Below are 13,059 nucleotides of genomic sequence, written 5' to 3' on the forward strand. Positions count from 1 at the left end.
AAAAGTTCCTCATCTGTAAATTTATTTCTGAACAATATCTGACAGGGACTAAACAGGCCTCGGTGAGGTTCCCTTGGATTTCGATTGATTTATTGAATGTGTAAATATTTATCATATAGTTTTTTTCTTTTGGTGTTTGTTGCACAAATTTAAATATATGCCGGCTATCAGCCAAAAATTCAATCAGTGAATTTGTGTTTTTTCTTAAATACTCCCTCTCACCGAGACTTACTTACATCTTCTGACAACTAGCTTATAATAACTTACAATAACATTGACTAAGTTTGCTATTGGTACATTTTACCTAAAAATAAAAATTAAACATACTCACTACACAACCGTACTCCAAGAGTTGCTCACAAAATGGTGAATTGTTTTGTTACCTTTAAAATGATCTGCAGCTTTTGTTCCTTGGTCCTAATGATGCTGTTCACTAATGTTCACTAACAGACCGTAAACCTCTTGTAATTGATAAGCTTATAAATGATCAATGCGAAGCATCAGTATGCGGTAAAGAAGATCATATCAGTCAGATTAAGTAAAATATCATTATACTCAAAGCAATCAAAATTATATTTCTCTGAAAGGTCATTTTTCCTTTTCAGAGAGTTTAGACTGTATGAAAGGAATCAGTGAAATATACTATGCAATATTTAATCTGCTGCATTCCGATAATAAAACTTCAACTGTGAATTGAATGATTACATTGCATCTAGATACAAAAGAATCAACCGTTAATTAGTAATCATACTGACTAACAAGATCTGATCAAACAAGAAACTTGACTACCTCAAGGGATTTCTCACATTGGAGAATAAACCGTCTGACTTTCTTTAGCCACTAAATTTAACCTTACCAAAGTTTTGCCTTGGAGCAAACAGGTACTGAGTTTGAAGCAGATCAGACGCCTTCAGCCATTTGCTAAAGCTAGACTCCGGCCTTCCTCACTGTAAAATAAAACATTAGACTTAAAAAAAGTTCAAGCGAACATCACTGAATTATCATCGACTTGTTGTTTGTACTCATCTTAAGCAAGTGGCAGGAACATTTGGATATATATATAAAAAAAGCTTTATAAGTTAATCTATTTAAGTTGAGTCCATGCAACAAGTAAAATAAAATAAAAAGTGAATTATTTGAAAGTAATGAGGATTTAGGGTGGTAAAAGTTGAACATTTTAACATGTCCAGACACTACACCATTTCTGCTCAAGCAAACCAAAAGGTTTTGAACAGAACAACCATGTCAAATAATGAGACCGTGAATCTTTAATCTATGTAGCAAATATATTGCTGCTGCTGTAAGCAGAAAATAAAATAAGTTTTACGGAGAATAATATTTTGGATGAGTTTAAGAATATTGTTTGCCAAAATCACACGGTGTAACTACACTTGTCTTTTATATGTAGCAGTAATTGAATCTTTTTGAGGCAATTGGTTTGCATAAATTAAAGTAAATACGGTCTATTTTCCTGCTCCACATACTTAGCTAGCAATGTGCCAGTTAGCTTCCCAGTCTGATCCTCTGGGCAATGTCTTGATTCAGTCAAATCTTCTATCTTGTATCTCCTGAACTCTGATATTTTGCTTGCTGGTCTTCATCGTGCTCTGAATGGAGTATCGGGTTTCTCTTACTTTAACCCGCCCAACTTACACCTGATTGGCATGTTAGCCTTTTGATTCCCTCCCAGTGAGGCGGTGCTTCACAAAGCAAACTGTTTGTCAAACTGTTGATCTGCCTCATAGCTGTTTTAGAAGATATGGTGACTGAGGTTTAGACAGTACTAGCCGGCTCATGCAGCTTGTTTTTACTAGATGGCAGTCCTAAAAGTACATATCTTTAAAATATGAATAAATACGTACAATTCCATAATTATTCGATCCAGCGGTTATAGAAGTTTTGTAATAATGCAATTCAGGTATTTTACATTTTCTGGACTAAAGGAGGATTTCAGTTCAACACCTGTGGTTTCTTAATGTAAGTGTTTCTGCTACTTGACAAGAAACAGGGTTAAAAGAGGATTTAGAAAGCAAAATACAAAGATGACAGTTGTTTTTACCGAGAGCAAGGCTGTGACTAGTTATCAGGACAGCATGAGACCTGTAAAACTGTTGGGCATCTGTTCCAACAATTTATTAATCTTTAGGAAATATTTTTTGGACACAGCCATCCGCAGGAGCAAGATGAAGCAAGAACATCACAACACCGGATGTATTTTTTCATCCTTCTATCTGTGATTTAAAACAATTTTTAATTTTGTGTCATCTTAAAGATGGAAAGAGTCAATTATTTTTTCACCCATGGAAAAGTGTAATGTGTTTATTATGAGTAGGATTAAACAAGCTGAAGGAAAACAAAGAAAAAGGATAAATAAATATTCATTGATACAGAACCGAATCAGCAAATATGAACTTATGAAACTATTGAAACCTTCAAGAATTTATGTTGTGTAAGATATTTAAGAAACTAGTACTGAATCTGCGCTCATGAATTTCTTTATTCGGTCGTTATCTGTAAAATACGTTTACCTTTTGTTTTGTTGAACACCAGACATCTCATCTCTTTCCCACAGTTTTTCACTTAGTTCCACTACTGCTGTGGATTTTATAGTCAATGTTTAAAGCCAACAGAGTCTGAAGCGATGGAGGAAATTTACGTCAATATGGAACCTGTTGGAAAAACTGCATCTAATCACACAGGTAAGAACAAAGTTACAGAGAAATTTAGTATGTAATGAATTCAATTTTGCTAAGGTTGAGGTTTTTGTTAAGGTTGGAGCAGCTCCAAAGAGAGGCTCTGCCTCCATGCGGCTGTCTGTTTGGGAATCCTGAATGTTTTACTTTTGGCTGAACTCATCGCCCTCAGTGTTCACAGTGAGTCTTGTTTTAGTCATCTTAAAGATGTAAAAAGACTAGATTTTATGTTTCTGTTATATTTAAAAAAAAAAAAAAAAGTCATTGTTCCCCTTCTAAAATCAAACTGATCAAATAGCAAAGGTTTAAAACAGAATAAAGCTTGGTGACTCAAAGTTTTGCAGAGAGGTGAAACATTACACATGAGTTTGATTCATTTTCAGCAATGGTTGCATTTGTAGCCATTTAGGTTAGCGTGTCTTTAATATCTTTTCTTTTTTCAAACTATTTACCCAACGATTCATTGTTCAGTGTTACCTCAGTTTAAATTCTACAGGCATAACCAAAATCATGAAACTATTTTATAAGTCTTAAGTGAAAACACGGTCTTGCCACTTCTTTTTGCAAACATGTTTGTTAATTTTTTTTGCAGCTCATCACATGACAGCAGATTTTTCTGACATCAGCAACATTCTGACCGAGCAGAACAGCAGCAGCAAGTTTCCCTCCATGAACGCTAACTTCACTGAAACGGCTCCACGAGCTGAAGACACTTTAAGGTTGGTCAAAACTTTAAAAAATGTGGATCTCGTTAAAAATTGAATTCTACTCTGAATTGTAGAGTATAACTAATAACTTTCCTTTTTGGTCTAAATGGATATAATGTAAATTAACAACTTTTATTTTAATTTATTAAGTGCTCTATCATTTGCGTGTGCTGAAAAACAACGATGTAAAACAAACTAAACTTTGATTTTTTTCTCCTTAAAGGGAAATTGTGTCCTACAGAACGAACAAACATCAGTTGTTCCTGTTCATCCAGGGGCTGCGGAAGAAGAGAAGAGCAGATCCACTAGTGATGGATGATTAGGATCTGTGTTCACTGTGATATTATTCACCAACAATAATGTAGCTTACGGTGTTACATAAAATCCTAAAGATAAAATGTACACTTCCAACAGTTGTGACCTGCATCTAATAACACAACAATTTTATCGCCTATACTCTGTGTTTTTCTTTCTTGTTAAAACTCTGACGTGATAAACAAACGTTTTTTTTTGTTTGTTTGGGGGTTTTTTTGTATTTTTGCAGAGGATCGGTTGATGCGTTCTGATTGTGTATTAATGTGACTTTTACTACGAAACTTTATGGAGTTCCAGTTGTGTCCGGTAATAGAGGATTAAGTTCTATCTTGGTAAAATTATATTTCCAATTATTTACTATCATTTGTAATAAAGTGATGCCAACACCACGGATTCAACAGTGAGGAGTTTGTTCTAGTCATCTTAAAGATGGAAAGAGTCAATGTTGTGCTGATTCTGAGTAGCTGAATGATTAACTGAATGACTTTTTATTCATTTCAGAGTTCAATCAGCGAGATTATTCATTTTGTGGTGATCCTAGTCTATGAAAGAAAGAAACAAAGAAAGAAAGCAGCAAATGTACATGTTGGTTCCCCTGAAAATATGGATAAATTCAGTCATTGTAGGGTTAAAGTAATTTGAAGAGGGAGAAGCGTATAAACAAGTCAATGACGAGTCAATGACATGATGCATTCTGCATTTTTTAACTCGGTTAACTTAACGTTTTGTTTTTTTTACTGACTTTAATACATTTAAATCGCTACATTGTTTGATAAGTAGAATGGAAATGACTTTTTTTGTAAACGGTCTTGTAAATTAGCGTTTTATAAATCAACTGAATTGAATTAAGAAATTTGACCTTCGGATTGGACTGAAGAGAAATAATGAGCAATGTTTTATGGGTTTGGGTTTTATAAAGCAAAGATTGGTATTTGTGTAACATCAAAAGTTCATTTTTGAGGCAAACAGAAAATCCAGCTTATTATAGTTTACTAGGACTAACAACCCCCGGACAAATTTGGAAAAAAATTCTGCAAAGTGGGTGGTGCTTTAAAGAACAATGAGAGTGTGGGGATAGATGGTGAGGGGATAAGCAAGGCTGTAGTAAGCGCCGTTACCAATTTGGTACTTTGTGGTTATAGTTTTCTCCAAGTTGCGCTTAAGAAAGTATGAACATGGGCAAAACTGAGAAACTCTATCAATCAACCAACTGGACATTGAAGTATGTCACCGGAGATTTGTTCTCCTGTCCACGCGATGAATCCTTGGCCCACTGCATCAGTGAAGACTGTCGCATGGGAGCAGGCATAGCGGTGATGTTCAAGAAGAAGTTTGGTCGAGTCTCAGAGTTAAAGAAGCAGAGTGAGTCAGACTAGTTACTAAAATCTTTGTTTTGGAAAAAATGTTTTATGTTTTTGCAGTTCATTCAAATGTCTGATTTCAACAGCAAGTGCTAAATCATATCCTGTTTTGTATTTTTTATTTTTTTTGTATGTCCTAATAGAGAAGCTGCCAGGGCAGTGTGCTGTCCTGACACATGATCAACGTTTCATCTACTATCTGGTAAACATACCACAATTATACTGCATAGGACCAAAACCTGTTTCATTATTCAATCTGGTAACTGTATCTTTCCTATTATGTGTCTCAGATCACAAAGAAAAAAGCCAGCCAGAAACCCACGTATGTCAACCTAAGACAGAGTCTGGAAGACATGAAATCTCACTGCTTAGAAAATGGTGTCAATAGGATATCAATACCTCGGTTTGTAGAAACTACTGTGGATAAATAACTATAAATCTTAAATCTTCTTCTTTATTGGGAATAATTAATCAATTTGCTTGTCTCGTATCTCCTCCCTCAGAATTGGCTGTGGCCTGGACCAGCTGCAGTGGTCAAAGGTGTCAAAGATCCTGGAACAGATCTTTAAAGAGACAAATATCTCCATCACAGTGTACAGCCTGCCCTGTGTTGGGTCAAAGCTTCAAATGCATGCCGTGTAGTACATTTTCATTGTGGGTTTTTTAGCTTTAAATCCCTTATAATCTCTTAAAATTTTGGATGAAATCAACACTCCTTAAACAGTTTTAAGGAAACAATAAATAAGGAAACAATAAAAACCTCCCCATAAGATGTTTAGATACAAGACTTTTAACATCCCACTGATGTAAAAAATGATGTTTCTTGCCATTAAAGATACGAAACTTATTCCAAACACTGATGTTGCACTCTGTGAATATCATACTACATGATGCTACTACTAAATCATGCTACACAAAGTGATCCAACAAAGCCCCTGAGGCAGGTAAAATACAATAGTTATGCCTAAAATTTGTTCTTTGTTATTCTAAATCTATATAGTTGTTGAAAACGTAGCTTTTCCTGTGAATCTGTAAATCTAAATTGTGAAAGAGTTTGCTTCTCTAGCTTTATTTTCCTGACCCAAATTCAGGAGCAAGGTTGCTGTCACAAGATTTTTTTGTCATGAGTTTTTAGTGATTCTCATGCTTGACTTTTTTAGTATTTGTAACCTGTGAATTATGTTGTACAGAATATTAGGACTTATATCTTTGAAAATTGCTTTGTAAATAAAATTTAAGATCATGGTTTTTGACAACCTTTACCTGTTAAAACACCAGGCAACGGTATGTAGGAAAATGCCATTTGAAATTTTTATAAATTTCTTAGTTTTGCCTCAAAATGAACTTTTGATGTTACACAAATACCAATCTTTGCTTTATAAAACCCAAACCCATAAAACATTGCTCATTATTTCTCTTCAGTCCAATCCGAAGGTCAAATTTCTTAATTCAATTCAGTTGATTTATAAAACGCTAAGACCGATTTGTAAACACAAGACCGTTTACAAAAAAAGTCATTTCCATTCTACTTATCAAACAATGTAGCGATTTAAATGTATTAAAGTCAGTAAAAAAACAAAACGTTAAGTTAACCGAGTTAAAAAATGCAGAATGCATCATGTCATTGACTCGTCATTGACTTGTTTATACGCTTCTCCCTCTTCAAATTACTTTAACCCTACAATGACTGAATTTATCCATATTTTCAGGGGAACCAACATGTACATTTGCTGCTTTCTTTCTTTGTTTCTTTCTTTCATAGACTAGGATCACCACAAAATGAATAATCTCGCTGATTGAACTCTGAAATGAATAAAAAGTCATTCAGTTAATCATTCAGCTACTCAGAATCAGCACAACATTGACTCTTTCCATCTTTAAGATGACTAGAACAAACTCCTCACTGTTGAATCCGTGGTGTTGGCATCACTTTATTACAAATGATAGTAAATAATTGGAAATATAATTTTACCAAGATAGAACTTAATCCTCTATTACCGGACACAACTGGAACTCCATAAAGTTTCGTAGTAAAAGTCACATTAATACACAATCAGAACGCATCAACCGATCCTCTGCAAAAATACAAAAAAACCCCCAAACAAACAAAAAAAAAACGTTTGTTTATCACGTCAGAGTTTTAACAAGAAAGAAAAACACAGAGTATAGGCGATAAAATTGTTGTGTTATTAGATGCAGGTCACAACTGTTGGAAGTGTACATTTTATCTTTAGGATTTTATGTAACACCGTAAGCTACATTATTGTTGGTGAATAATATCACAGTGAACACAGATCCTAATCATCCATCACTAGTGGATCTGCTCTTCTCTTCTTCCGCAGCCCCTGGATGAACAGGAACAACTGATGTTTGTTCGTTCTGTAGGACACAATTTCCCTTTAAGGAGAAAAAAATCAAAGTTTAGTTTGTTTTACATCGTTGTTTTTCAGCACACGCAAATGATAGAGCACTTAATAAATTAAAATAAAAGTTGTTAATTTACATTATATCCATTTAGACCAAAAAGGAAAGTTATTAGTTATACTCTACAATTCAGAGTAGAATTCAATTTTTAACGAGATCCACATTTTTTAAAGTTTTGACCAACCTTAAAGTGTCTTCAGCTCGTGGAGCCGTTTCAGTGAAGTTAGCGTTCATGGAGGGAAACTTGCTGCTGCTGTTCTGCTCGGTCAGAATGTTGCTGATGTCAGAAAAATCTGCTGTCATGTGATGAGCTGCAAAAAAAATTAACAAACATGTTTGCAAAAAGAAGTGGCAAGACCGTGTTTTCACTTAAGACTTATAAAATAGTTTCATGATTTTGGTTATGCCTGTAGAATTTAAACTGAGGTAACACTGAACAATGAATCGTTGGGTAAATAGTTTGAAAAAAGAAAAGATATTAAAGACACGCTAACCTAAATGGCTACAAATGCAACCATTGCTGAAAATGAATCAAACTCATGTGTAATGTTTCACCTCTCTGCAAAACTTTGAGTCACCAAGCTTTATTCTGTTTTAAACCTTTGCTATTTGATCAGTTTGATTTTAGAAGGGGAACAATGACTTTTTTTTTTTTTTTTAAATATAACAGAAACATAAAATCTAGTCTTTTTACATCTTTAAGATGACTAAAACAAGACTCACTGTGAACACTGAGGGCGATGAGTTCAGCCAAAAGTAAAACATTCAGGATTCCCAAACAGACAGCCGCATGGAGGCAGAGCCTCTCTTTGGAGCTGCTCCAACCTTAACAAAAACCTCAACCTTAGCAAAATTGAATTCATTACATACTAAATTTCTCTGTAACTTTGTTCTTACCTGTGTGATTAGATGCAGTTTTTCCAACAGGTTCCATATTGATGTAAATTTCCTCCATCGCTTCAGACTCTGTTGGCTTTAAACATTGACTATAAAATCCACAGCAGTAGTGGAACTAAGTGAAAAACTGTGGGAAAGAGATGAGATGTCTGGTGTTCAACAAAACAAAAGGTAAACGTATTTTACAGATAACGACCGAATAAAGAAATTCATGAGCGCAGATTCAGTACTAGTTTCTTAAATATCTTACACAACATAAATTCTTGAAGGTTTCAATAGTTTCATAAGTTCATATTTGCTGATTCGGTTCTGTATCAATGAATATTTATTTATCCTTTTTCTTTGTTTTCCTTCAGCTTGTTTAATCCTACTCATAATAAACACATTACACTTTTCCATGGGTGAAAAAATAATTGACTCTTTCCATCTTTAAGATGACACAAAATTAAAAATTGTTTTAAATCACAGATAGAAGGATGAAAAAATACATCCGGTGTTGTGATGTTCTTGCTTCATCTTGCTCCTGCGGATGGCTGTGTCCAAAAAATATTTCCTAAAGATTAATAAATTGTTGGAACAGATGCCCAACAGTTTTACAGGTCTCATGCTGTCCTGATAACTAGTCACAGCCTTGCTCTCGGTAAAAACAACTGTCATCTTTGTATTTTGCTTTCTAAATCCTCTTTTAACCCTGTTTCTTGTCAAGTAGCAGAAACACTTACATTAAGAAACCACAGGTGTTGAACTGAAATCCTCCTTTAGTCCAGAAAATGTAAAATACCTGAATTGCATTATTACAAAACTTCTATAACCGTTGGATCGAATAATTATGGAATTGTACGTATTTATTCATATTTTAAAGATATGTACTTTTAGGACTGCCATCTAGTAAAAACAAGCTGCATGAGCTGGCTAGTACTGTCTAAACCTCAGTCACCATATCTTCTAAAACAGCCATGAGGCAGATCAACAGTTTGACAAACAGTTTGCTTTGTGAAGCACCGCCTCACTGGGAGGGAATCAAAAGGCTAACATGCCAATCAGGTGTAAGTTGGGCGGGTTAAAGTAAGAGAAACCCGATACTCCATTCAGAGCACGATGAAGACCAGCAAGCAAAATATCAGAGTTCAGGAGATACAAGATAGAAGATTTGACTGAATCAAGACATTGCCCAGAGGATCAGACTGGGAAGCTAACTGGCACATTGCTAGCTAAGTATGTGGAGCAGGAAAATAGACCGTATTTACTTTAATTTATGCAAACCAATTGCCTCAAAAAGATTCAATTACTGCTACATATAAAAGACAAGTGTAGTTACACCGTGTGATTTTGGCAAACAATATTCTTAAACTCATCCAAAATATTATTCTCCGTAAAACTTATTTTATTTTCTGCTTACAGCAGCAGCAATATATTTGCTACATAGATTAAAGATTCACGGTCTCATTATTTGACATGGTTGTTCTGTTCAAAACCTTTTGGTTTGCTTGAGCAGAAATGGTGTAGTGTCTGGACATGTTAAAATGTTCAACTTTTACCACCCTAAATCCTCATTACTTTCAAATAATTCACTTTTTATTTTATTTTACTTGTTGCATGGACTCAATTTAAATAGATTAACTTATAAAGCTTTTTTTATATATATATCCAAATGTTCCTGCCACTTGCTTAAGATGAGTACAAACAACAAGTCGATGATAATTCAGTGATGTTCGCTTGAACTTTTTTTAAGTCTAATGTTTTATTTTACAGTGAGGAAGGCCGGAGTCTAGCTTTAGCAAATGGCTGAAGGCGTCTGATCCGCTTCAAACTCAGTACCTGTTTGCTCCAAGGCAAAACTTTGGTAAGGTTAAATTTAGTGGCTAAAGAAAGTCAGACGGTTTATTCTCCAATGTGAGAAATCCCTTGAGGTAGTCAAGTTTCTTGTTTGATCAGATCTTGTTAGTCAGTATGATTACTAATTAACGGTTGATTCTTTTGTATCTAGATGCAATGTAATCATTCAATTCACAGTTGAAGTTTTATTATCGGAATGCAGCAGATTAAATATTGCATAGTATATTTCACTGATTCCTTTCATACAGTCTAAACTCTCTGAAAAGGAAAAATGACCTTTCAGAGAAATATAATTTTGATTGCTTTGAGTATAATGATATTTTACTTAATCTGACTGATATGATCTTCTTTACCGCATACTGATGCTTCGCATTGATCATTTATAAGCTTATCAATTACAAGAGGTTTACGGTCTGTTAGTGAACATTAGTGAACAGCATCATTAGGACCAAGGAACAAAAGCTGCAGATCATTTTAAAGGTAACAAAACAATTCACCATTTTGTGAGCAACTCTTGGAGCACGTTTGTGTAGTGAGTATGTTTAATTTTTATTTTTAGGTAAAATGTACCAATAGCAAACTTAGTCAATGTTATTGTAAGTTATTATAAGCTAGTTGTCAGAAGATGTAAGTAAGTCTCGGTGAGAGGGAGTATTTAAGAAAAAACACAAATTCACTGATTGAATTTTTGGCTGATAGCCGGCATATATTTAAATTTGTGCAACAAACACCAAAAGAAAAAAACTATATGATAAATATTTACACATTCAATAAATCAATCGAAATCCAAGGGAACCTCACCGAGGCCTGTTTAGTCCCTGTCAGATATTGTTCAGAAATAAATTTACAGATGAGGAACTTTTACTAACATGTTTCACACTAGCAAGTGTTACAGAAAAAAATCTATGAGTTTAAATGTATTTAAACCAAGATTTACTATTTTGGAGAAAGCATGAAGCAGTGGGAAGATCAGCGTTGATTCAACAGCAAGAAAAAAACCTGAACAAAATCATTCACAGTGATGCCGGGCCAAATTCTGGAAAAGTCTGAACAAATTCTTTAACTGCGGAAAGATAAAAGTTAAATTTGAGTAGGCCTGTTTACTGTCTGTCACATATTCTTCAGAAGTACGTTGTACAAATGAGGAACATTTACTGAAATGTATCACACTAGCAAGTGTTACAGAAAAAGAAAATCTATTACAGTTTAAAATTGAAGTGATGAAGGAAATCACAAACTCATAGTCAACACCGGCTAATTGTGCTACCATAAATAATGCAGTAAAATAGTTAAACTGTAGGTTTTCTTTAGGGACTTTTGTTTCTATATGTCTTTATATACACACACACACACACACACACACAAATGGCCTGGTGAACAGCACTGTCGTGGGGCCTCCCACCTCCACCCTCCCTAAAGTCACGAGAATGAATCCTGTGCTGGCGTTTACATCATATCAATCAACCCCCGATAGAGACCCAATTGAGATGATCGGAAATATACAGAGCCACGCGTGTCACGCAGAGTTCCCCTTAAACACTGTATGGCGTTGAGACATCCTGAGGGACATCTCTGTACAGTATTCTCCCCGGACACACGCACAAACACGAACGGCTTGGTGAGCAAAACCGGAGTTAATTACAACATTCTATTTAAATATCATATATTGTATGTTACTATTGATTTTCTAACACCGAACCCCTTGTCTCTGCTTCTATTGGCTAATTCAAACTCATAGAGGTCAGAAGGAGTTCACCTTAAACACTGTATGGCGTTGAGACATCCTCAGGGACATGTGTGTCCAGTATTCTGCCCGGACACACGCACAAACACGAACGGCTTGGTGAGCAAAACCGGAGTTAATTACAACATTCTATTTAAATATCATATATTGTATGTTACTATTGATTTTCTAACACCGAACCCCTTGTCTCTGCTTCTATTGGCTAATTCAAACTCATAGAGGTCAGAAGGAGTTCACCTTAAACACTGTATGGCGTTGAGACATCCTCAGGGACATGTGTGTCCAGTATTCTGCCCGGACACACGCACAAACACGGACGGGTTGGTGAGCAAAACCGGAGTTAATTACAACATTCTATTTAAATATATTATATCGTATATTATTCTTGATTATTTATCACTTATTGTTTTTTATACTTTAATTGTATTACTCATAAAACTCAGAGCCTGTCTCTGTTTCTATTGGTTGAATTGAAATTAGCGGGAATATAGTGTAACACAGTGACGTGCGGTGAGGTTCATAGCTGGTGAGGCACTGACGTCATCAGAATCAGATTTGCAAATAGATGCATAGATTGACAGCAGTTTACAGGTTATGTTTCACTTCTGCATCCTTACACATACAAACTGTAGCTCACAAAACACACATTTCCTTAAAAAACAAAACAAAATAAATGTACTGTCTTACCTGCTTCGATTGAAAGTCCACTTGAGAAAACTTTTTTAGTGTTGTAATGTAGTCATCCATGTCGAAAGTCGGGATAAGCGAGAGGAAAAAAAATCACTATCTCTATTATAATCTATCGCTGCACTTGACTTGCTTCCCGAATCGTTTAGCCTAGCTCGCTGTCACTTACTCGGCAGTTGAGGAGTGAACAAGACGAACGTCTGGGATCTTGAGCGCCCCCTGCCATGAGGCAAGAGAACTGCCTGCCTCACCTCGAACCTGTTCTCTGCCGTTTATAATCGCTCATTACACGAAACACGTTACACAAACACAGTTGGTGACAAAAAGCACTGTACATTATATACATAAGCTAAATTATTGGAAATAAGTTCACATATTAAATTTGTTTAAACCAT

At 35.1% G+C, this 13,059-nt stretch overlaps 2 protein-coding genes across 2 annotated transcripts in view; both read left to right on the forward strand.

Annotated features, from left to right (window-relative positions):
* Window positions 1–13,059, forward strand: part of tmprss3a (transmembrane serine protease 3a) — an 85,683-nt gene that overhangs the window by 54,828 nt on the left and 17,796 nt on the right. The window lies entirely within an intron of this gene.
* LOC114148270 (ADP-ribose glycohydrolase OARD1-like) lies at window positions 4,788–6,391 on the forward strand. The gene is made up of 4 exons (XM_028023430.1): window positions 4,788–5,077; window positions 5,220–5,278; window positions 5,367–5,479; window positions 5,580–6,391. Exons 1-4 carry the CDS (start codon window positions 4,885–4,887, stop codon window positions 5,716–5,718), a joined length of 504 nt encoding a protein of 167 aa, XP_027879231.1. The 5' UTR covers window positions 4,788–4,884; the 3' UTR covers window positions 5,719–6,391.

Source organism: Xiphophorus couchianus, chromosome 7, assembly GCF_001444195.1.
Source record: "Xiphophorus couchianus chromosome 7, X_couchianus-1.0, whole genome shotgun sequence".
In the NCBI taxonomy this organism is placed as follows: Eukaryota; Metazoa; Chordata; class Actinopteri; order Cyprinodontiformes; family Poeciliidae; genus Xiphophorus; species Xiphophorus couchianus.